This window comes from Grammomys surdaster, unplaced genomic scaffold (genome assembly GCF_004785775.1).
Source record: "Grammomys surdaster isolate TR1022 unplaced genomic scaffold, NIH_TR_1.0 172, whole genome shotgun sequence".
Classification (NCBI taxonomy): Eukaryota; Metazoa; Chordata; class Mammalia; order Rodentia; family Muridae; genus Grammomys; species Grammomys surdaster.
The window spans coordinates 6,610,584-6,635,970 of record NW_021604620.1 but is presented as its reverse complement, the minus strand read 5'-3'; the positions used below and the strand labels follow the sequence as shown (position 1 = coordinate 6,635,970).

Below are 25,387 nucleotides of genomic sequence, written 5' to 3'. Positions count from 1 at the left end.
TCAAGCTTATTTACAAGAGGACTCTGTCCTCAATTAAAGCTGTCTATAATAACAGTCCGGGCTCTCCTACAACAACCTAAGCATGTTTTTGAAGATTTATTATATATTCTTATTTTTGTACAGATGTGCATGTGTGTGTGTGTGTGGGTGACCGTGGCCGCCAGAAGAAGGTAGAATTGGAGTTGCAGATGTTCCTGGGCCTCTTGACATGGGGGCTGAGAACCAACTTTCTGTATTATGAAAGAAAAAAAAACTCTCCTTCTAGCTTCTTGAATAAAATTTTTTGTTGCTGTTGCTATTGTTTGTGTTTTGTTTTAGATAATGTTTCCTTGTGTAGCCCTTATAACTCATGTCTCTGCCTCTAGAGTCCTTAGATCAAAGACATGTGCCAACTGGCTTAGGTTCTTATGTACATTCTCTCTCTCTCTCTCTCTCTCTCTCTCTCTCTCTCTCTCTCTCGTTTTATTTTGGTTTGTTTTATAAGACATGACCAGTTATTCAGACAGAGGCGTCAGAGAAATAAAAGAGGAAGAGGGGATGAGGAGAAGGGGAGGAAGAGGAGAAGGAGAAGGAGGTTAAACTGCAGCCACGGCAGCTTCAAGCTGGTGTAATCTTGGATACTTGCCATGGGTTATATAGGTGATATGGTGATATGGTGATGTGGGTGACATACATTATATTTAGTTGTCCCCATTGCTTACTTCCTGGTCTTGTACTTTTTTTTTTGAGACAATGTTTCTCTTTTTGGAACCCTCAAAAAGGATTGGTTTGTGATTGGTCCATTGATCCATGGATGGATACCAACAAATGTCCTTCTGGTATTTTTACATGAACATGACTAAGTTCTTTTTCTTCACAAGCATGGATTCAAGGCAGAGTAGTGAGGACAGTTATAGTCTTCTCTCTCCAACTTGAGATCTAACTCTACAAAGGCACTCTCTTACATGTGTCTCTTACTCCATGCCAATGAAAGCCTCTGGCTTTCTCAGTCACATAAGCCTTTGGTGAAGATGCATTTGAAAGGCAAATACGTGAGAGGTTTATGCTCATGGCGCTTATGCGTTGGTTATTAAGTCACTCAATATAGCAAATACCATGTAATCTAAGCTCATGTTCCTGAACTTCAATTAAAACCTACTTAATAGGCCATGACTTTGGACCCACAGTCTAGAAAGTTCAAAGCACTAAGGATATGATAGTCCTCGTCTCCTAGATTGTATAACAATGCCTTGTTAATCTTTGGGGATTTCTTTACTTGTCTTCAAGTACGCATCTGTTACACTCCAAAAATAAATCTGCAAATATTTTCAGAGATCCAATTTATTTGGCAAAGACCCCCATCGACCTCCCTACTGGTGAATTTTCACACGGAGAAGTAGAGCACTCTAGTTACTGGTTTCATTAGAGCAGGAAAGATAGTGTTGCGGAAGTATATTGATTAGTTTTTCAGTTTCCAGCCAATGGGAAGTAATGCCCACCAATGACCACAGAGCACTTGGGAGTTAGGAGAAGAGTGACCGTGGATAAGGTCTAAGTGCCTGCCGCCATCTGTGTGGCTCTCTGCTTTCCTCTGTACCTTTACAGCTCCGTCCAGTAAAATGAGAGCTGTCAGGGGTAGATTTGCCCCAACAAAAAGAGAGAAGGTGTTTACTTCCTCTAAGGACAAGATGACAGCACAATTCGTGATACTCACAGTGATTCAATTACATCTTTCCCGTCTCTAGGAAAGCCAGAGTATGTTGAATCCATTTATTACAACAGTGGGCTTTTACAAATTTGCTTTCTAGCGTGCTAGGGATGGAGCCCATAGCCTCATACGCAGTAAGTACACTTGCAATGGGAACAACAGTTCTCATTTCTTAATACCTACTGGCATCTTCTGGAATTGTTTAAATACCCCTTCACCTAGTACATATTCCAGATAAACTACTAAGAATCTCTTGTAACCAAATTCAGGAATCCATATGTTTAATAGCATATCCACCCCCTTTAATAAATCTTAATTAGCATAAGAGTTTGAGCATCAGGGTGCTGTCTCATTTCATAAGACTGGATTCTCAAGGGACCATCTTAAAATTAACAGATAGATTCAGGAAGCAGAGTGGTGGTATCTGATACAGCCCCTTTCCAACAAACCCCTAAGTGATGTAAGGATGGTTAATTTTGGTTCTTAGCTTGAAGGATCAAACTTGGGAGATCAGCCCAGGATCCACTTGTGGGGGTGGTTATCTTCATTGCATTAATAAGGTGGGAAGAACTGTAGGTGGTGCCATCCCTGACTGGGACTGTGGGCTGTGCGAATGGAGAAAGAGAAACTGAATGTCGGCATGCATTCATTGCTCTCTGCTTCCTGACTGTGCATGTGATTCAAGCAGCTGCATGAGCAGTCTCGTTGATTTCCCCAGCGTATGATGGATGGTCCTCTTGAACTGTGAGCCATCATGAACCTGTTCTGTCTTGAGATGCTTTTGTTATATATCACAGCAATAGGAAAAAGAACTAACTTAGAACCTTCTCCTCCTCTCTAACAACAATGGCAGTTCATGTAGTGTGGTCTACATTTAATGGGAAAAGGTTTTGTTCTTTGAACTGTTGTCTAGGCATGCAAATTATTCTTCCTTTACATCTCTCTATAAGATTCGTTAACCACACATTTAAAGCAAAATGTGGGTTTGATTGAGCCCATGTATAGACTTCTGTATACTCGGCTTACAGGGACAAGTTTTAGAAGAACAGAAAGATTTTTATCTGAGAATTCCTTGGATTATGGGGATTTGTGTGGCTGAGACGTCTCTGTCCTAGCCTCTTTGAGTTTACGGGATAGACTTACTTCAATAGAAACAGCTGTCGGAGGCACAGGCGTGTACTGGGGAATGTAGGTCCCTTGCATAGGAGCAGCAGTCATATACTAGAGAAAATAAAAAAAATGCACATGAACCTGGGGGTTGCAAACGGCGAACAAGTCAGACACTGCATAAGAGGACAAATGGACAGCACATGACTGGTTAGACCCAAAGCTCAGCAGTGGCAGGTCTTATCAGCATGACTCCTTCAACAGTGACTCCTGCTTACTGTATGACCTTATGTCAGTACTATGTTCATCTTTTCTATACCAGCACAGGTTACCTCAGCCCCCCACCCCCCAAGTGACAGTCTAGGATCTCCATGTGAGAGTTGGAATGTCTATTTCACATCGAAACACCAATTCTGCAAGTGTGAAGATGATGTCTTTTTTTCCCTCCGTTTTTTTTTTTTCTAGAACCTATCATACAGTAGGCTCCTGATGGGAATTTGTTGAATGAATGAATCTTCATCATTTGTAAGCAATGATTTTTAACTGAAAGTGCTGAGGAACAATGTAAGAAACACTTGCATAGCAATACATTAGTGGGCAAATGGTGCTTGCACATCACCTTGTTAATATAAAGTTAATATAAAGTAAATGATTGGGGATGTCTCCCAGTGGCAGAGCAATCGTCTAAAATATTTAAGGCTGTGAGGTCCATCCTGAGCACAGCAAAGGAGAGCAGGATCGTCAGGGGAAATGCTGAAGTCGCTTTTGTCCCCCCCTTTCTATGTCATCCTCAAGGTACTATGAGCATTTTCTTTCTAATATCTTATAAAAAACACAATCCATTGGCCTGGAGAGATGTTTTAACTTTTAAGATTGTATTCTCCTCTTGATGAAGACCCAAGTTAAGATAAGATTCCTACACACAAACACACACACACACACACACACACACACACACACGTGCACACACACACACAGACGCACAGTATCTATGTCAAATCCCTTATGTCTCATTACAAATCAACACACTTCATGGTCCTCAGTCATTCTGAATTCCTTCAGATACAATTCCACACCAACCCCAAGATATATCTATCCAATCTTGAGCCAGATTCCCCAGCCACTGCTTCTCATTATTTTGTACCCTAGAGCGGAGAGAAAATATTCAGATATTATACTTCTTTCAATTTTTCAAATGAATATAGAACGTTAGAGTGACATTTTGGCAAATACAATTTCACATTTGGCGTCCCTTGGCCAGATATGTACTTTGTCAACAAAACTCCCCGAGATGGTGTTTGATAGACGGCTCAGTTGGTAAAGCACTTGCTTCTCTGGTAAAAGACTTGGCTTTTCTTTCATTACCTACACACACATTGGATGGCTCACAACCACCTGTAACTCCAACTCCAGGAGATCCAGTTCCCTGTATCGTCTAAGCAGTCACTCCATTTGTACACACACGCGCGCACACACACACACACACACACACACACACACACACAGACACACACAGAGAGAGAGAGAGAGAGAGAGAGAGAGAGAGAGAGAGAGAGAGAGAATCTTAAAAGAAAAAGAACACACACAAGTATCCTCCCCAACCCTCAGAAATATTACTTGTTCAGAGAGAAAAATACTCTGGGTTCTAAATGCATTTGAGCAATGCTGTATAATATATTCACTCTTTCAATAAATAAAAGTGAATAATATAATTTATGTTAAGAAGCTGAAGATTCGTGCTTTTAAAAGCCTCCTTAAAGCAGATTAAAGCAGCATTTGCGTCATGTTTATTTCTGTGGGACCTTTGCTTAGACCTGATATTCTAAGGAACACACTTTCCCCCTGCTGAGTCTCAGACGTGTACCATGATTATCTGGACTTGCTTCGCTGCAGAATGGTATGGTTGGTCTTCATGTTCCTAGACTTTGGTGGTACCTTACGAAACTTCTTACCTACTAGCAAAAGGGTTGACTCCTCTCTGTAGGATTTGGGGGAGGCAGCGGTGAGGACAAAATGACTGGGGTGTTTTACAATCAGAGTTACTAGCTATGAACTCTGCCCCTGGCTCTAATCATTTACCATGCATGACTTTTGTGCAGGTTGATGTCACCGGTCCCCGGGGGCAGGACAGTACTTTAATGTGTTCACTTTCTGCTGTTTGTGTCTATAAGGAGGCACGCCTGAGATTCTGGTACGGGAATCCAGTGAATTATTTAGAGCTCCTTGCCAAGCTAAAGCATTCCCAGGCAGTCTGGTTAATGAGAACACTTTATGTGATTCCTGGCTAAGCTTCCTCAAATGACCGGATTATTCAAGGCCCCATCTGTGTTTTGCCTCTGGAAAACTGAATCAATAAGTCTTCATTCCTTTGCTAACATTCAGTGGGGTTGAGAACATGGAGGCCTTCACACTCAAATTCTCCACAGAAGTCTGAGTCTGGAGGGTGGCCCACTCATTCTACAGCAGCTAGGAGCACAGGCTGCTCTTCCAGGGGCCTGGAGTTTGTTTCCCAGAACCCCAGTGGTGGCTCAGAGCCGTCTATAATTACACGTTCAAGAGATGACCCTCTACTGGTCTCTGTGGGTGCTGCACTCATGTGCACAAACCCTCATATTCTCTCTCTCCCTCTCTGTCTCTCCTCTTCTTTCCCTCTCCCTCCCCCTCTCTCTTTCACACACACACACACACACACACACACACACACACACACACACCACAATAAACACTCTTTTAAAACTTTAAAAGATGGTAACGTCATCAACTGAATTTTTTATATTTTCAAACATTTTGCACATGTCTTGTGTGTATGTGAGTGTGTGTGTCTGTGTATGTGCACATATCTGCATATGTGTACATGTCAAAAGATAGCCTCCATTATCATTCTTAAGGCACTATCTGTCATTTCGAGAGACAGTGCCTATCGATGCTCAGGAAATTGCTAAGCAGGGTAGTCTGACTGGCCCAGAGATTGAGCAGAAAGCCCCAGAGTCTTCTCTTCTGTAATTAAAAGATCACATCCCCATGCTTGGCTTTTATTGTGTGAGTTCTATGATTTGAACTCAGGTCCTGGTCCCTGCAGTGTAGCACTTTACTGACTGAGCCATGCCCCAGCCTCTTTTGTGTACCTTCTATCTCTGTACACATAGCCTCTGATTTCCTTGTAGGGAACACTACCCTGTACAGTTGGTGATTTAACATTATGTCACTATACTGAAAGGAACAGTAAAGATTTTTATAGACTGAGAGCAGCTCTGTTCAGTACATTCTGACAGTCAGCGTTGGGCAGGAATACCTTTCTGGTTACTCTTGTCACAGAAAATGTAATAAGGAGATCTAAAAATTAAGGGCAGATTATGCTAAGCAAGCCAGTGCTGTGTAGATTTAAGACTCTGAAGACTATTATCTGTGGATTAAACTGAAGGCTAGATTCTCCTGTGACAAACTTTCCAGGGGGGAAAGCCTAAAGAAGTGACAGCCTTGCCAAGTTAGGAGAGAGCCCTTCCTGAACATGGCTGTGACGCTGGCTGCAAACTCAGGCCCCAGCTTCAGGCTGTTAATGACAAATAGCTTTGCACCTCTATCCCAGCCCTCAGCTGGAATTCTGTGCGAGCACACACAAACTGTGCTCAGACTCGACAATCCTGGTTGTTCGAGCCCTGCTCGACTCTTCTGTTATCACTGTCTATCTTTTGTGAAAGGGTCTCTGACTGAACCACAGCTCGTTGATCCTCCAGACTGGCTCGCAATCAGTCCCCAGGGCCAGCATTTACTTTCCTCCTCTGCAAGGGCTGTGTTCACAGGTGTGTAAAACCACATCTGGCTTTTACTTTGAGGCTGGGGATCAGACTCAGGATTGTCCTTATGGTGGTCCATTGAGTTCAACTCTGACTTTCAGACTTGGCAAAATCCTTTGGATTTCTTACTAAGGCAATTTTACAGGAATAGATAAACACACTTTGAGCTGATAACTGTAGGTCTTAATTATTAAATTACATTTTACTTTGTATGCACAGAGGCATGTGTGTATGCGTGTGGGGAATGAACACCACAGTGCACATGTGGCAGTTGGAGTTTGTGTTTTCCACTTTTATCGTGTGGGTCCCAGGAATTAAACTCAGGTCATCAGGTTTGGCAGCAATCATGCTTACCCACTGAGATGTCTCACTAATCCTAGACTAATTACTTTTTAATGGTGTCTTCCAAAAGCATGAATTCGACATAATTTTCTATGAATACAAATCAAATGATTTGGAACATTTTTGACTGAGCCGTGGAAAGGAACCACATTAAAATGAAATGGCAGATTGCATGGAGGAGTCTGGACCATCTCTCCCACTCAATAGAAGCCTGAAGTTAGGGTATTCATGGGTGTCTTTTCTCTTGTGAGTACTTGATAAATTCTATATATTCTGCAGGCCCTGGTCGTTGCCATGGATGTGTGGAGGACTGTTGGCCACTTGCAAAGCCACAAAAGAAACTCCTGACATTTTCACTTGTTCCAAGTAGTCTAGACACTGCATCATTATGAGAATTGCAGGAAGAGAAGGGAAATGGGAGGCTAGAAAGGTAGCCTGGCCTTGCCTATTTGAATTGGGACAAGGTGTTTCTACTTCTGAGTAATTATTGATGGTCTCAGAGCAAACTGGAAAAAAAAGCTTAAAAACTTATCATTTTTGAGTTGGCTTCCTTCTTTATCAAAGTGAGACAAAATTGAGGGCTTTATGTGTTTCCTGTGTGGGAACTTCTTGTTTTAATCATTTGGGAGGGACAAAGAAAGTCTACCCTTTCAAAGTTGCCTAAAATACTGGAAACAGCTAGCTCATCTGGAGTTGAAAAATGATTAGACCTTGCAAAGGAGCTGTCTGTCATGCCTATAAATTAGTAAGGATGAGAATGTTTCAGAAAAGGGAGGCAGCCAAATCTCGGGAAGTACCAAGGGTCAATGAAAAGGATGTAGAGATGATTTAGGAACCCCTGTCTGTGTGGTAGCTAGGCTGGAGAAGAAAGGACCATGGAAGATGATGCTAAGAACATGAGGTGTGGGTTTCTTTCAAAACCACAGAATTCCTTTATCCAAACTCCTGAGGTTTCAGGGTTCCAACCTAAACTGTGACTCACTGGGCAAGTGGCTGAGAGACAGGTATAGTGTTATCTCAGGTGGGACTATTCTGGGTGTGTGTGTGTGTGTGTGTGTGTGTGTGTGTGTGTGTTAGATATGTATCTTTAATTTTTTGTACATGTATTGTAAATGAGTGTAGTGTCCACGGAAGCCAGCAATGAGCATCGGATCCCCTGGAGCTGGAGCTGCAAGTCTGAGAGCTGCCTGATGTGGGCACTGGGAATGGAATGTGGTCTTCAGGAAGAGCAGCACACTCTCTCAAATGTTGGGTCATCTCCTAGTCCCTATTCTGGAATTTTTAAGAACACAGTTTTGTTATTGTTGTTAATGAATTATGTAATATCATCTCAGAGTTGCTGTAACACATGCCCAGACCTGGGATGGTAAGATGGTCCCATTCACCTGTTTGCTTTGATTGAGTAAAAATAGCTCCCAATGAATGAGTGTAAGGATGCTCTGTGGTTCTCCAGGCCATTGATTAGATGAGCCATCCAAGGAAGATTCTCCATCCAAGGAGAGCATGCTATATGAGGTCAAGCCTGTGCCAACTGCTCAGCTTTTCCTCCCTTTGCCAATAAAATGCCAGATAACAAGGTAGATGTCAACTGTAATGGATAATACTTGTCAAGTGGACAGGATCTAGAATCACGCTAAGACAAGCCTCCAGGGACATCCATGAGTGATCAGCTTAACTAAATTAGCTCTGGACATGCCTTTGAAGCACCATTTTGATAACTAACGTGGAAAGACTCTCCCCTATAAGTGATGCACTGCTCTATTGTTTGGGATCCTGAGCTTCATGACAGGGAGAAAGTGAGCAGAGCAGAGTATGACTGTATGAGCCTCTCCATCTCATGACTGGAGATGCACATTACCAGATGCCTCAACTCCACTGCCAGCATCTCGCCATAATGCACTGTACTGCGTCCCCCAGAACATGAGCCACCGTAAATCCTCCTCCCTGAAGTTGCTTCCATTAGAGTATGTTATCATCACAACCCAAGTGACCAAAACATGTACAGAGGAGGGCAATTTTCATTTTATAATGTGCAGGTTATCAACAACATGTGAAACAAATTATTCAGTTTCCAAGGTGTTGATATGAAGGTTCTGATGAAAGGTCAATTAGCTGTCCTTGAAGAATCAGACACAGCCAGGTGGTCCTGTCTACTGGGAAAGAGAAACCAGTGAGTGGATGTGTTAGACAGGTGGAATTCAGAGTTCATGTGCAGGCTTGTTATCCCAGAGCAGCATGAAGAACAAGTCCCAAGTAAGTGACACGCAAGCTCTGAGGAGGAAATGCCACTGGTGCCAGTATCCTCTAGACAGAGGACCACCTGTTGTTGGGGTGTGGATGACACCAAGAAGAAGAGTCTCCAGTGCTTTTCTTCCAGACATTTACAAGCCCCGACCTGTGTGACTCACAGTGAAAAGTGGTCACGCCCATGTGTCCCGCAGGCTGCAGAGGACTTCACACTTGCTAGGAAACAAACTTTAATGAACATTTTTGCAAAAAATCGCAATCCTATTATGTTTTAGCATGTGCACATATCACTATTATCACTGCACAATGAAATGCTGTAGCCATGAAGCTGGTAAGTAAGTGATGCCTTAAGTTTTTAATTTGACATTTATGTATGCATACCACATTGTGCAGTGCCTGTGGGAGCCAGAAGAGGGCATCAGATACCCTGGAATTGGAGTTATAGACAATTGTAAACTGCCATGTTACTGCTGGGAATTGAACTCAGGTCTTTTGGAAGGACAGCAAGATCTTTTAACCACTCAACCATCTCTCCTGCCCCTAAAATAACCCTTTAGAGACACTATGAATTATCTAAGGTTTTTTTTTTTGTGATAGTTCTTTCTTATCATAGGGAACAATCAGGCATAAGATAGGCTCAGTTAGTACAAAGGTCACTGAGTAGACAGACAGTAAATCAGATAGAAGCTGATAAATGTCTGGGCTAAGATCATTTGTAAGGGTAACAGCATATCCATGGGAGAGAAGTGAGACCAACCCATTACACTCAGGTGGTAAGTAGATGTATTGTACAGGATAGTATACTATATAGTATTGTATAGTATAGAAGATGCTATAAATGTCATGACAAGAGAATTGACAACTTATGTGAAATGGACAAATTACCAAAGAGCAGATTTCAACAGAACAGATACAAAGTCAAAGAAACCCTGCTTAGTTTCCTAGCTGTGTCATGAACTGAGTTCATCACCCCCCACTATCCACAACAACACATTTGACTTCAGCTGGCTTTTCTGGTGAATTTCTCAGGCATTTAAGGAACGTATAATTACAATCGTGTGTCAGTTCTTCCAGGAAATACCAGAGACCACTTCCCAACTTGTTTTATAAATCCAGCAAATTCTTTATACCAAAATCTGACAGTTGCTTTGTAAAAGGGAAAAATTATACCTAAATACTCCTCATGAACATTTATATATGTTTTTAAAATAACATTTGAATAACATTATAGCTCACCAAAAATATACATTATGTCTGGGTATAATTAACTTCAGAGCTTTAAGGTATGCTTAATTTGAAAGGAAATCAATATGTTCTAACATACCAGAGGGAAATAAACAATTAAGACATTGTTTCAAAGGATAAAATATAAAACATGTGTATCATAGAACATCTTGGGCATAGTTGAGAATAACATGAATAAATCTATATACAAAAGCCAAGCTCATAAAATATATAATAATATATGTTAACAAAATATATAACAAAATATAAAACAATCTTTACTTGAATTTTGGAATGATATATAAGTTCTTGCTTCACCTCTTCTAATATTATTGTTAAAGCCTGGACAAAGAAATAAACCATAGCAAGAAATGGAAGATATAGTGTTGGAAAAGACAGGGCCATCATCAGTCATAGGCAATATGATTGGTATTTAAAGATGTTAAGGTTTATACCCTAAGTTTTAACTATGCATATACAGGTGTGTCCATGGGGAGGTATGTGCATGTGAGTGTAGTACCTGGAGAAGCCAGAAGAGGGCGATGGAGTTTTCTATATCTATAGTTACTGTGGGTACTGAAAACCAAACTCAAATATTTTTGTTCAAAAAGACAAAAAAGTATTTAATTTTTAAAAATTATCTTGTATGAAATATTAGTATACAAAATTGTTGATGTGGTTTTTTTTCACAGAATTATATTGAATTCCCCCCAAAAAGAGAAAAACATGAATTCTAAAATACTGTATGCCTTATGATGCCATTATCTGTACCATTGTTGGTTTACTAAAATTCTAGAACAGACTAATGGTTGTCAAAAGTTAGGAATGGGTGGGGAATGAACATAGGTAGAGAGGTACAGCTCCAAAAACTATCACATTAAACTTAGGGACATGGGCTGTGGTAGACAAACAGCCCTACACAGGTGACAAACTTGTGTAGAATACAACACACTTGGCAGACAGTGAGTGTCATATGGGGAGCTTGACGTGACCTGCAGATGACAGAAATGTCAGTGTCCTGTTTGTGGCATTCTGCTATAATTTTGTTTAATGTCACCATTGAGGATCACTGGAACATGTGCACACAACTCCCCATAACATTTTTTTTTACATTTATTTATTAAAGTGTGTGTGTCTGTGTGTGTTTGTGTGTGTGTGTGTGTAAAAGCATGTGCTCACATGGTAGTAGGTCAGAAGTAGGCTTGTGTAGATCAGAAGACAACTTGTAGGAGTGGATTCTTTCCTTCTACAATATGAGTCCTGGGGTCTGAGCTCCACCATCAGGCTTGGTAGTGAGGATCTTTACCAGCTGACCTACCTCAGCTGTCTTGTCTATGAAATTTTGTACATAGGGATGTGAACCTAGTGGCCAGTATACGTATATAACCATGATGTCCTGGTTCATCTATGCTTAGAGAGTTTAAGTTAACAGTTCTATGACGTCATAGGAGGCAGACAAAAAGGATTTCTGATCCTAATAGTTGGTGAGGATGTTCATTGCAGAGCAATGAAGCTGTATGTATACAGAACTGCAAAGCTGTTCCTCTCCTCAGTGGACGACAGGAATTCTTGCTAGTTTACCTCAAATGCTAGCTACAAAGCATTTAAAGTAGCCTGTAGTTCTTCTAAGATGGAAACAACCTAAGTCAAAAATAGAATTCATAAATTGTAATATGTGCTACATAATCACATTAAAAGAAGAAATGGCGAGCTGCTCTACAAATAGGGGCATATCATAGGAAGAATGTTAGATTAAGATACAAGTGCAAAACGTAGACAAGATGGCTCAGTGGGAAAAAAAAAAGTACTTCCTACGGTCATGCCGGATTGCCTGAGCCCAGATCAAGGTGAAGGAGAGATTGACAACATAAAGTTATCCTCTGACCCCCAGATGTGTACTGTAGAATGAACATGCTCACATAGAGACATTGTACACACACATGTGCATGTGCACAGACACACACACACACACATTTGAACACACATGCACACAAAACAAGCACACAAATGGCAAGCATAAACACCTAAATTTTATATGATTCCATTTCTTTAAATGTTGAAAATCAAAGACAAATCTATGTTGAGACAAATTTGGATGTGTGGATAGTTTCTCTGAAGTTATTAAAAGGTCAGGGACATCAGAAGTTTTCATATTTTGATTTGGATGCCTATAAATTCTATAAGATTGTGAAGCTTTATATCAAGGTCATAGGTATGTGCTATCACTGCAGGCAACTATTGTTTATGCAGCTTATGGTGACTTTAAATTAATTATTCAGACTTTTATAGAGGTAGTTTTTCCTTAACTTCCAGAATGCTGGGGCTCTGGATGGTAGCTCTAAACTTGGGAATGGCAATCTCTCTGAGAGTCTGTTCTTGTTAAACCAACCTTATCATTAGTCTCTGAACTTGAAATGATGGATTACCAACATCAGCTAAACAAATGACCTGACTCCAGAAACACAAGAAACCTGAGGCTCAACAGCTAATGTCTGGTCCCTCAGGTTCGTTTTGCTCCTCTGTAGGCCAGAGACTTTATCAAGAGAGCTAAGACCCTGAGTGTGTTGGGAAGTTCTGTGTTCTCTAAGTTCTATGCCCACTGTAGTGCACAAGGCTGAGTAGAGAAACTTCAGCCATCATAAAGGGATGTCATATAGAATGCCACACATACAGAAAGTTCAACTTCCACAGAAAGTTCTTCCTTTCAAGGTCTCAAGCCCACACACTGAATGCCACTCATCTTGGTAGACTGGGATGGAGGGCATCACTCTGCAGAGGAAATGTAGAAAGTGACTCCAACAGTCCCCTGAAATAGAGTTTAAGTATTTTAAAAATAAGCCAGCTTGTTCCTTTTCAGTGCACTTTGCTTTGCTAGAGACTGTGGTGTAGGAGTGGTTTTGATGCTAAGGTCCTGTTCCCCAGTTGGTTCTTGATCTGTTAGTAAAGAAAGCCATGGCTCAATTGCTGAGTGGAAGGGACAGGCAGAACTTTCAGGTCCCTGGAGGAAAAGGGAGATGCAAGTAAGGAGAGATAGATTTTCACCGTGCTTCAGATGGAGAAGGGTTGAAAAGCTGTGTGAGGCCTCAAAATAGAGTGACCACACAGGCCACTCCTACATGCATGTGGTCAGGGCCATTTAGGAGGGACTAGATGGGACTAGCTAACAAAGTTTAGGGCAGGTGGGAGGTGCAGAGCTGAGAGTAATGATAAGGGCATGTTTTCCAGGTGGGAGATAGTAGCATCCAGCAATTGTGCCAAGAAGGCAAGTAGGCAAGTTGAAAAGGAATAACTCTCTCTCTCTCTCTCTCTCTCTCTCTCTCTCTCTCTCTCTCTCTCTCTCTCTCTCTGTGTGTGTGTGTGTGTTTCATCCATGGATTCAAGGGAAGCTGGGTAGTGAGGCCCAATCCTGGAGCTTAGGTGGGGTAGTGAAAAGCTACAGGCAACACTGTGGCTTGACTTTCTCTGTTATTTAGAATATTCATCTTAGATACTCATCAAAAATGGGCGGAGAATAAGTGAAGTCATGGAAGGGAGAAGAAACAGGCACTGAAGCCCCCATGTGATGGATAATCTTGGTTCTTTGCTTGGTTTGAATGATATGTGTCCCCCATAGTTTCAGATATTTTAACTTAGTCTCCAGTTAATGATGCTTTGTGGGGAGGTTATATAATCTTTCAAAAGTACAGCCTTTCAGGAGGAAGTACATCCTCCTGGGTAGGCTTTGAGAGTTTATAGCCTTGTCCTACTTCCTGTTCACTTTCTGCTTCATACTTGTAGCAAAAGATGTGATCTCTCAGCTTCTGGCTCCAGCCACCATGCTTAGGGCTTGTTGACACCCCTACCCATCATAGTGAGCTTTTATCTCCCTAGAGCCCAAAGCCAAAATAAAGTCATCTTCCATAAGTCATCTTGGTCATGGTGTTTTATCACAGCAACAGAAGAATACATAAATACACTTGAGAAGAGATTCTCAAACAAGAAATTACACCCATTAGATTGTCCTATGAACATGTCTGTGGGGTCATTCCTTGATTTCTAATTGGTGTGGGAAGGTACAGTCCACTGTGTACATTGCCATTCCTAAGAATGTGGCCTGGGCTAATTTTTTTAAAGGTAGCTTAATGTGAGCCTTGAAGCAAGCTAGATATCAGTGTTTCTCTGAGGTTTCTGCTTCAAGCTCCTGACTTAAGTTCCTGCCTTATCTTCCCTTGAAGGTCAACTATAAACTATAAGTTGAAATAAGGTTTTTTTCTCCCTGAGTTGCTTTTAGTGATGAGGTTGATCACAGAAGCAGAAAAGCAAGTAAAGCACTATGTAAAGATATCAGAATAGAAAGAGCCGACTTGGAAACAAAGAGAATAAAGCTGTTTGTCTAAAAAAATACTTCCAGGAGTGGGGCTTATTTGAAGGGAGGTATTTCAATGGTGATTGTCTCTTCAGAGGAGCAGCGAATACATGGGTAATAGAAAGCTGTAACAGAGGAACTTATCCCAAGCTATATGAGAAGGACTAGAGGAAGAATGGATAGCAAAGATGGAAAGGACTGTGCAGGCTTTAGCTCTCTGAACCACGTGTGTTGAAAGCCCGTGTGTGATGAGTTCAGACGCTTGCTAGCTTTCAGGAAAAGCCTTACCTTATTGCTCCACATTATATATCTGTTATCTGGGGGTTAACCCTTTCCTCCTATTTCTAAAGATTGTAGAAAAGTACCTTGTGATGAGGTTCTACAATCTTTAAGGGAATTGGCTGCTCAGACATGGCTTCAAGGCCATCAGTAACAAGGAGCCTAAAGAAACGGGAGCTGCAGTGTGAATGGAACAGAAACTGGAAGCAAGGACCAATCATCAAGTGCCACATTGAGTCTTCAGGGAATAAGGAGGGGGGAAGATGTTGGTGATGGAAGAGGGGCAGAAAGCCTTCAGGGACAGCGTTATTGATCAGAAGGATAAAACACAATGACAAAAAAGCAGAAAAGAGGCTACTGGGGCATGATAGATACAAGGGCTGATGAGAAGAGAATGAGCTGGAGCAGAAGACCCTAACAAATCATATATTAAAATGCTTTAGTGAAACACAATACTTCATGGAGTTTTGAAATTACTATGTTTTTCATCCATTTTGTGTGTGGGTCAGAAGACAACCTACAGGAGTTGGTTTTCTCCCTCTACCACATGGATTCCAGAAATTGAACTTAGGAAATTAGTCATAGTGGCAAGCAGCTTTACCTGTTGAGCCATTTCAGGGTTTGGCTTGCAAATCCAATTATTTTGTATAGTAATTAAAAAATAAAATTGAAACAAAAACAGAAGAAGAAAAGAAAAAGGAGGTCACACAAGGTCTGGACGAGACACTGCCTGTTCTCATGTCCCTCCAGATAGCCTCAAGGACACAGACACAGGTAACAGATGAGGTTTTCACTTGAAGTAAGATAAGGTGAGCCAGATTTTTAGGAAGCACTGGGATTTAGGTAAGACATGACTGAAAGAACATTCTGAACAGAGCATGAAGACAGGGATTTGGGGGGTGGGGCTTAAAATGTGTCCTCTGTGTGATGGTAAGGCAATGATATACTACCTAGGGTCAGAAAAACAGATGATTTTTTGGGAAACATGCTCATCTATACTGTAAACAAGGGTAGAAGCTTCAGAAGAGATGGGGCAAGAGATGAGGGCAGGGCTCCAGACATCCGATCATGTCCAAGTTCTAGCCTGGTCAGGTGAGACCTCAGAGATTTCAAGAAACTTAATAAGATGTAATTCTAAACTTGGTATCCCCCACCCCCTCCTGCCACATACACACTCTCACTGCTAGAGATTGCTTACTGAACATTTTGATGCCAGTTAGTCCAAAGGCAAACAGATGTCTCTGCTGAAATTTACAAAAGAATAAATCCTAGAAAACATTACTTAGAAAACACTTTATGGGACAAGTGAGATGGTTAACCAGGTAATGGTGATTGCTGCCAAGCCTGATGACCTGAATTCAATGCCTTGGATCCACAGAGTGGAAGGAAAGGACCAACTATTGGAAGTTGTTTCTGGATCTCTACATATATGCTAATGCATTCATGTGTGCCCACACCACTCACATGTGGGCATACACATTAAACAAATAAGTAAGAGTAATTTGATAAAAGAACTGTTTAGTGAGACTGTCTTTTGTATTATTCTAGACTCACAAAAACAGGTGTGATTTCTAGACACAGGAGTGGATATCTAACAGCTCTCCTTGTGTTGGGATTGAGTAGAAACTCTTGTTGACCAACTAAAAGCAGAAATGGACTTGTTTCTGTTGCTTTGTGTGTGTGTGTGTGTCTTATTGCTATTGTTCTTCACATGTATATTAGTTATTAACATAGGGGCCATATTAGCATATTAAGCAAGTAAGCAGTGCTATATAGTTTAACAGTTGGGAAATATTCTTACTTTATGAGTGCATTTTACTTATTTTTAAATATCTAGACAATTGGCAATAAAGTGATCTGGATTTATTTATGGTTTACTCCTCCAGGCTGATGATCATTTAAGAACTAAATGGCTCTAGAAAGAAATTCAGATCAATGGTAGGACACCTCTCTTACTGTGTATGAGGTCCAGGGTTCAATCCAAGCCCTGTATTAAGCAAAGCCATAAAGAGAATAAATCACTCTGACATTCTGCTTCAAATGAAATAAATGAATGATGCAAATTGTGTTCCTGGTATATATTCAAGTGTTCTAGAACAGAAAAGAAGCTAATCAACGGGAACTTTGGGACTAGAGGGACGACTTAGTGATTAAGAGTACTTGCTGCTTGAGTTTTGTTCCCAGCACCCATGTTGGACAGTTCACAACTGCCTATAACTCCAGCTCTTGTGAATCTGATACTCTCTTCTGGCTTCCACAGACACTATACATGCCACATGCCACACCCCTTCACACACACACACACACACACACACACACACACACACGTGTAAAATTAATTTTTAGAATGTTGGTAATTTCATCTTGAAGAGATGACTTTTGATACACACAATAGAAGAACTCAGTTAAGAAGTCTTGTCCCACAGGTATTAATGGTTTTTCTATCAAAATGATCACAACCTTAAATGGGGTCAGAAGCCACTTTATTTAATATTTCAAGACAATATCGAACAAGCACTCTTCAGGACGATAATATTCCTCAATAAAACGTTCCAGGGAACAATGTCTAGTTTGAATTTTTAACATGGTGGATAGGAAGGATTTGCCTTTTTATGTCTAGATCTTTTGCTCTTTGGTTGTAAAACAGATTCAAACATTTATAATTTAAGGCATCACTGAAGAAATATACACAATGTTCTTAGCATAGGGCTGATTTTGTATTACAGTGTGAGTAGTGAATAATGTGGTGGGTGTCAACTCATTATTATAGGACAAGACGCAGTTTCTCTATAATTGGTATAATTATCAGGATTTGGCTTGGTCAGGAAATATTTATTTTCTCTTAACACTGGTAATACTTGGGTAGAAGTAGGTCCCTACAGGCATAGGTAGCGTATTCAACTAAATGAACAAACAGTTATGAGGGGGACTATCTGTCAGAAGCTCTTGTTTCTGAGAGGAAAAGAGAAGAAACCTGGGGAATCAGCCAGAAGAGGAGGGCAGAGAGGCTTCTAAAAGAATGAGGCCTAGCATGGGGAAAGGGCTACTGAAATACTACTGGGGGACAGTGGATGAAGAACATATAAAGAAATGTGTCTTTATATGCAACTATTGCTTGCTGGAGTGTTTTCTGTGTGTCCATTCCTGAACACATTCATCCATGTGACCCAGAATGGTACTTTCATGAGAAAGTAGGAGAGGAAATGAATGCCTGTTGAAACCAACATAAAGTGAAGTAGAATAGGAAGGTGGGAAGGGTCCACAATGACCTCAAAATCTTAAATTCGTGTAAGTTGTTTCTACGTCATGAATCAAGACAGAAAGACGTCCTAGCCAATCATCTCATTTCAACACAATGGGGACCCAGAGAGAAGGTGGCATTCTCTATCTGTCCATGTGTCTGTCTGTCTGTCTGTCTGTGTCTCTCTGTGTGTCTGTGTGTGCTCTGGTGTATTTGTGTGCATTTGTGTATAAAGTTCAAAGGTCAACATTGTGTATCCTTCCTTAGGACCCACCCATGATATGTTTTGAGACAGGTTCTCTCAGAGAAGGCCAGTGAGTCCCAGGGATCCACCTGTCTCTACCTCCCTAGCACTGGGATGGAAATAGACATCACCATGTTCTTGTTCTGTATGCCTGTTCTGAGGATTAAACTCAGGTCTTTATTCTTCCACAGTGAACATGTGACCTGCTGGGCTATCTTCTGGGTTCTAGAATGACATTATTAAACCAATAAAATAAACAAGACAAAATTAAATAAAAAGGGTTCAGTTTCAACCCATATTTCAATACATTTGTTCATGGGGAAAAGAAGGAAGGGTATACTTATTGAGAGAGCCTGAATGAAAGAAATTGCAGGAAGAAATAAATTTAATGGGACAATGAACAAACACCAGGCAAGTCTTTTCCTGGATGGCACTATAAAAGCAACTGAAGTCTCAAAGGAAAGGGCATCAGAGCAAACAAGTTTCTGCTCCCCTTCATCCCCTGCTTTGCCTGTCTTGCACCTACCAAGTTCATCCAGCCCTCCCTGCTTTGTCCTGGAAGATTTTAGTTTCTATTTAGGGCATGAAGACATAGATACCCTTAGATTGGCTACAGATTTTTCTAGAATTTTGGTCTGGCTTTTCTCTTTCCCTTGCCCAGTGGGTTTGTCTTTTCCAGACACTGCACAAAGTATTTATTAAATCCAGTTTGTTCCTGGTGCTGAGTTTTCTAGTGATTGCTACATGCCAACCTCCTTCTTAACAAACACCATGCGCATTCATGGAAAATTAAAATATATGTGCTTGAATTTTTTTTAAACACTCAAGTCTTACATAAAGTGTATTTGTTAAAAAAGAACAATTGTTTTGAAGAAGAGAATAGGCATCTATCACTCAGTAGGTTGAGGCAGGAAGATTGGAGTGAATTCTAGGCTAGGTAGTTAGACTGCAACTCAAAATATAAAAGATAAGGGCCAAGGGAAAGCTTTTGTTCAGTGTTTGCCTGGAAATCCTGGGAGCTTGGTTTCAAAGCCTAAACACAGGTAAAAATGCTGGGCATGGCAGCATCTGTTCGTGATACCAGCACTGGGAAGCAGAGGTAGACAGATCATGGGGCATGCTGACCAGCAAGACTAGCCAAATTGGTAAACTACAGGTTCAGTGAGACACTCTTGTCTCTAAAATATATGAACAGTATCTGAAGAATGGACTCCAAGGTTGATCTCTGGTATCCACATACGTATGCATTCACATACGTGCAACTCTACCTACATGTGGACACACACACACACACACACACACACACACACACACACTCCTAAAGCCACAAACAAACTGATGTATCAACAACTGAACTATGGCTCAAAATTGCATTTGTGAAAAAGAATGACAATCTATAGTAACGAACTAGAAAGAAGGTGATGAAGACCGATTTCAATTTCCCTGATACTTCCATTTCTGCTTCCCAGTGACTGGCTGAATGTCCCTGGGTATCTTTATGAGTCGCCGCTCCCTGTCATTCCGTGATTTGCTCCATGATTAGCGCATCCTAATCACTTATCCATAAATGAATGTAAGTAACTTCAGTAGAATCAATGTCATTTTGGAGGCTTTCCCTTAAGGCTAGGCTTCTGGAAAGGGAACATTCTTCTCCTGGAGACTTCTGGACATGGCCACTTCCTGTGTGTAGGGTAGTAAGGAGGACATTATGAAGCCAGGGGACATACAGGGGAGACAGAGACAAAGGTGAAGAAAATAAGCATTGTGTGTTTTCATTTGACTGGACTCCCTGTCTCATTTCAGAATCAATCAATTTTTCAGTTTGAAATTAAAGTTCATTGATCTCAGTGTTTGAGTCTTCAGTATGGCTCGGACCTTATAAACCTGGAAGGGCAGCAATTAGAAAGGATAATGAGTTGTAGAGAAATACACAAATGAACAGCTGTGTTGGACCTGGCAAGAAGTCTGTCTGATCAGGGATAAAACTTATCCCTGTCTTATCCATGATTTATTTACTCTTCCCTTGTCCTGTCAAGAATCCTTAATTCCCGATAGAATTTTCTGTGACACCAACCATTGGCTTGATTTCTGATAGAACCTTCTCTGACTCTGACCACTGTCTACTTTCATCCTTTATCTCATTACACGTTGCCTAATTGCTTAAGATACTTCTGTTTACTATTTATAGGAACTCCAAGGCTTTTCATAATTAAAGAGACTTCTAGGAAAGTCTCTTGGGATCTTTTTGGAACTCTCACTCAGGGTTCACATCTATTCCATGGTGGAGTCTACAATTTTATCAGTGCAACCAAAGGTTACATATCACTGAGCTAGTTATCTCCTCACAAAAACTGGTCCATGAGAAGTTTTAGGATTGTGTTTAAAGAGGGAAGAAGGGGCTATCCAACCCTAATTAACTGGAAGGACTCTGGAGGTGTGAATTTCTGCGATAAAGAAATAGAAACAAGAAAGGAAATATCAGATCCCTGTAAATTCAGTTGTGTGGACCCTGCTCCAATTACTGAACCTAATGTTGGCAATGTGCTACTGAACTCTTGATCTAATAGTTGCACTGGCCCCATATGTGCTCCTGAACATTTGATCTAATATTTGCACTGGCCCCATGTGTGCTTCTGAACACAATATACATATATATATATATATATATATGTGCTACTAAATACTTGATCTAATGTATTTAGACATATGTATTAACATATGGTGCACTGGCTCCATATGTTCTCCTGTGATCTTATGTGCATATGTGATTTGATGTTTCTTGACATTCACTTCCTGTTATTACTCCACTTGCTTAAGCTTATCTGGTTCCAATTATCTTTCCATTATTGATAAAAAGTTGATTATCACTCTCTTCTGTTCATGTAAACCTTCTGTTCTATAAATATTTGGATACACACTTCCCTCAAGTGTCAAATAGTGTTCATGACCCCATAGTCTATTTGTGTTACACACTGCACACACTCCGACCTCCTATAGCTTAATTATATAAATTATCCTAAATGTTAAATGTTACATAAGAATTTAGTAAACTCTTGGGAAAAAACAGGTCTTAAAACACAAGTCAAAAAAAAAAGAAAGAAAGGAAGAAAGAGCGAGCAAAAGAAAAGAAACTTAATGGAAACTGTAGGCATTTTTTTCAATTGTAAAGATTATTCTTGTGTTATTCAAATGCTGATCTCTCTGCTTCCATATCCTGTTTCAATCTGGATACAGCATTGTAATGCTGATTTCAAGACTCTCCTATGTCAAGTTTGTATAAATAATTCCTATCATATATTCACTGCCTTGTCAATAAAAGCTGATCATCCAACAGCTGGGCAGAAGAAAAAACAGGGCAGTACTTCTGCATGCAAGGGGAAGGAGAGAGAGGGGGGAGAGAGAGAGGCGGGGGGAGAGAGAAAGAGAGAGAGAGAGAGAGAGAGAGAGAGAGAGAGAGAGAGAGAGATATTGAGCCATGAGGAGGAAGGAATTCATGAGAAGTCAAATGAAGGATGGAAGATTCTAAATGCAAATATGGGGATTTTGTCTGCAAGGTAGCCAGATTATTTTAGGGGATTAAGATAGATCAATTGACTGCCCAGGCATTGAGGTGAAGCTTGAAAATAAATCTTGGCCTGTCTGTGTCATTATTGGGGAGCTAGCTAGGATAAAGTAGAACAGCCACTGTATTAATTTATTACAAACAATTAAATTAAGCATTTACAGGAAACCTTTTCAACCCCTTTGGTATTTTGCGGGAGTCTTATTGAGTGGCCCAAGCTCAACTTGAATTTAGGATCCTCCTGACTCAGCCAGTCAGTGCTGGGATCACAGGCCTTTGTTACCGTACTCAGAAATGTGGGCACCTTATAAGGCGTGTTTTCTGCCTTTAATTTTAGGCATTCCAAAGAGAAGGATTTGAGCTTCTGGAGAAGTCTGTCTGAGAGCCTGTGGGGAAGGAGAGGTCAGTGGGCATTGCTGTTGTCTGATCTTTTCTCTTTACCTCCCTTTATTCTTGGCAGCCCCAGCTGTCCTCCCAGAGGCCTGGGAGTGTCTACACTGAAGGTGCTAGCAGCAATTCTCTTAGTGTCTCTAAGAAAAATAGCTTTACTAAGTTAAAACCCAAACATAATGACCCCTCATAATTACATTTTTAAAATACTAATAGTTGAGATCACGGCCTGTGCTTCAGCATTCCAGGTTTTCAAATTTTGCTTTTGTGCTAGAGCAACCCGGAAAGACTTAACAAGGTATTATGAGGTACCATTTACAGGTATCTTGATTTAATTGGCCTTGAAAATGGCTTGGACACAGGGGTATTTAATATCCTCCCGGTGACTCTAATATGCCTGAAATTTTCAGATCTGCTATGCTAGGGAATGCTTAGGAAATGATGGCTGGGCCCCCAGTGAGTGGTACTATTTGAAGAGATTGGGTACCTGTAGGGATTGAGACTTGCTGGAGGAAGCATATCATTTGGGTTGGACTCTGAGACTTCATAGCCTCACCCAACTTCCTACTGTCTCTCTCTAGCTATTTTCCACATGTGGTTGAAATGTGAGGAACCATCTTACTTTTTCTGCGGCCATGCTTTTCCTGACTGTGCCATACCATCCCAACCCTGATGGACTCCTATCCCTCTGTGACCATAAGACAAAATAAAACCTTTCTTCCCTAAGCTTCATTTGGTCTTGGTGTTTTAATCACAGTATTGGTGACTTAATGTTGATATACTCCTTCATCAAACCATTATGATCAAATGCCAATCAAGATGAATGACAAGTTTATGTTAAATATGCCAGATCTCAGGCATTTTATCACGGTATTTTCTTATTAAGATTAAAGAGCAATAGAAGAAAATATCTTAGAAAAAATGAAAGTATTTATGAATGGAATAAGAAAATATGGACATAATGAAAATTTTTTCCCAGCTCTACACAAGATCCAGTCTGCGGGCAAAGAGAGAAATATATTAGAAGCCTGTCAGAGAAAGTCAACTCGGGTGTGAAATTGGGCACTCAGATGAAAGCTTTGTTTCCAGTTTTGTATATTTCATAAATACAAAAGTGACTAATCAGGATTAGACACTACCAGTTATGGAAAAAAAAAAGCCAACAAACCTTCATATCCAAATACAGGGTAATCCTCTTAGCTGTTACTGACACCAATGGAAAACAAAAAGGGCCAATTTACTCATCCTAATTACTAAGGGCTTAAAGGAATTTGCCAGGGGTGGCAGGAGACTGTTGGCACAGTGTATTTTTTATTTACATAAAAGTCAGGGTCTATTTTAAAGATACATTTATTTATTTAATTTCTTTATGTGTGCCTGAGGGAGGTTAAGTGCACCATGTGCATGCACAGATGTCCACAGAGGTCAGAAGGTATTAGAGTCCCTGATACTGGAGTTACAGGAACTTGTGAATTGTCTTGAGGATGCTGGAAACTGAACTTGGATCCTCTGCAAGAACAACCATTGCTCTTAACAACTGAGCCATCTCTCCAGCCCTGTGGGACCACTTAAAAAAATTCAATTGGAAATCACCATCTGAGTGAAATCTCCAGTGTGACCTTATTAAAATACACGAGGGCATTCTCCATTCACATTTCTGTGGTTATTTTTATAAATGGCCATGGTACTCTCCTCTCTAGACAAAGAACGAGCACTGAGATCTGCTTCTGGCTTAAGGTCTCTATGTCTGAAAAGGTAGTACTTTTTTTAAGCTTACTGTTCCAGTGTGGATATGTGTGCTCTGTCCATATTCCAGTAGGTTAGATTTAGTTGTTTTAGAAGTCATGATATAGGTAATTTTGTACTGGTAGTTTTGAGTAACTGCTTCCATTCTAATCCAGATATTGGTTTCTCCCTTTCAAAGTGCTCAATTTTGTATTCATTTCCAACAGTCCATGTCTGTTGAACTTTGAAACACATCATGAAAGGAGACTCATGAAATCAAGTAGCAAATATAATGGGGTTCTGGAAGGGAGGAAAACATTTGATGACAGAAGATCATAATCATTTTCGTACCATTCACTGCCATCAGTCTCATTATCTCCAATTAATTTTTTAAAATTCTTTAACTCTCTGTGCTCAAGTCTGTGATGGCTCCTGAGTGGAGCCACAGTTCGTCTGTGTGACAGGATTACTTGGAGGGTTTGTGAAAAGGAAATGTCTGGACTCACTCCCAGTTTGATATGTATTTGGTCTATGATGAGTCTTAAAGTCTTGTATTTCTTTCAGCTCCAGGGTGGGTTTCATGCTGCCACACCAAAGATCACGTATAGATCACCAAGGCTTAGAGAACTGAAAATGTTAAATCTTGTTTTTGCCTTTTTTTTTTTTTTGCCAACATGACATAAGTTAAAGTCACCTAGGAAAAGTGAGAAAATGGCTCTATCAGATTAGCCTGTGGGCAAGCCTGTGTGGGCATTTTTTTTTTATTAATGATGGATATGGACAGACCAATTGGACTGCAGGCAGTGCTACCTCTAAGCAGATGAACATGGGTTGTATGAGAGTGCAGGCTGAGCAAGCCCTGGGGAGCTAGCATTAAGTAGCATTCCTCTTTGGTCTGCTTCAGTACTAGCCTCCGAGTTCCTGTCCTTAGATACACTCAGAATAAGGATGCTTAGACCACAAGAACCCTTTCCTCCTGAGGTTGTGTTTGGACATGGTGTTTATCACAGCAATAGAGAAGCAAAGTAGGAGAGTTGCAAATGTAGGCTTTTGAGATAGAAGAAGACTGGGTTTTGATAAGATTACAAACTCATGGCTGCCTCTCATATTCTACTCTATTGGCATTGTGCTCTCATTTATAGATGGAAAGGAGGAGAGAGAGAGAGAGAGAGAGAGAGAGAGAGAGAGAGAGAGAGAGAG

General features: G+C 40.6%; 1 protein-coding gene across 3 annotated transcripts in view; it reads right to left on the bottom strand.

Moving 5' to 3' along the window:
* Rbms3 (RNA binding motif single stranded interacting protein 3) overlaps positions 1-25,387 on the bottom strand; it is a 656,597-nt gene that overhangs the window by 384 nt on the left and 630,826 nt on the right. For all 3 annotated transcript variants that reach the window (XM_028767340.1, XM_028767342.1, XM_028767343.1), the window contains one exon: positions 2,831-2,908. In XM_028767340.1, the coding sequence (XP_028623173.1) occupies positions 2,831-2,908 (78 nt within the window). The remainder of the gene's footprint in view (positions 1-2,830; positions 2,909-25,387) is intronic.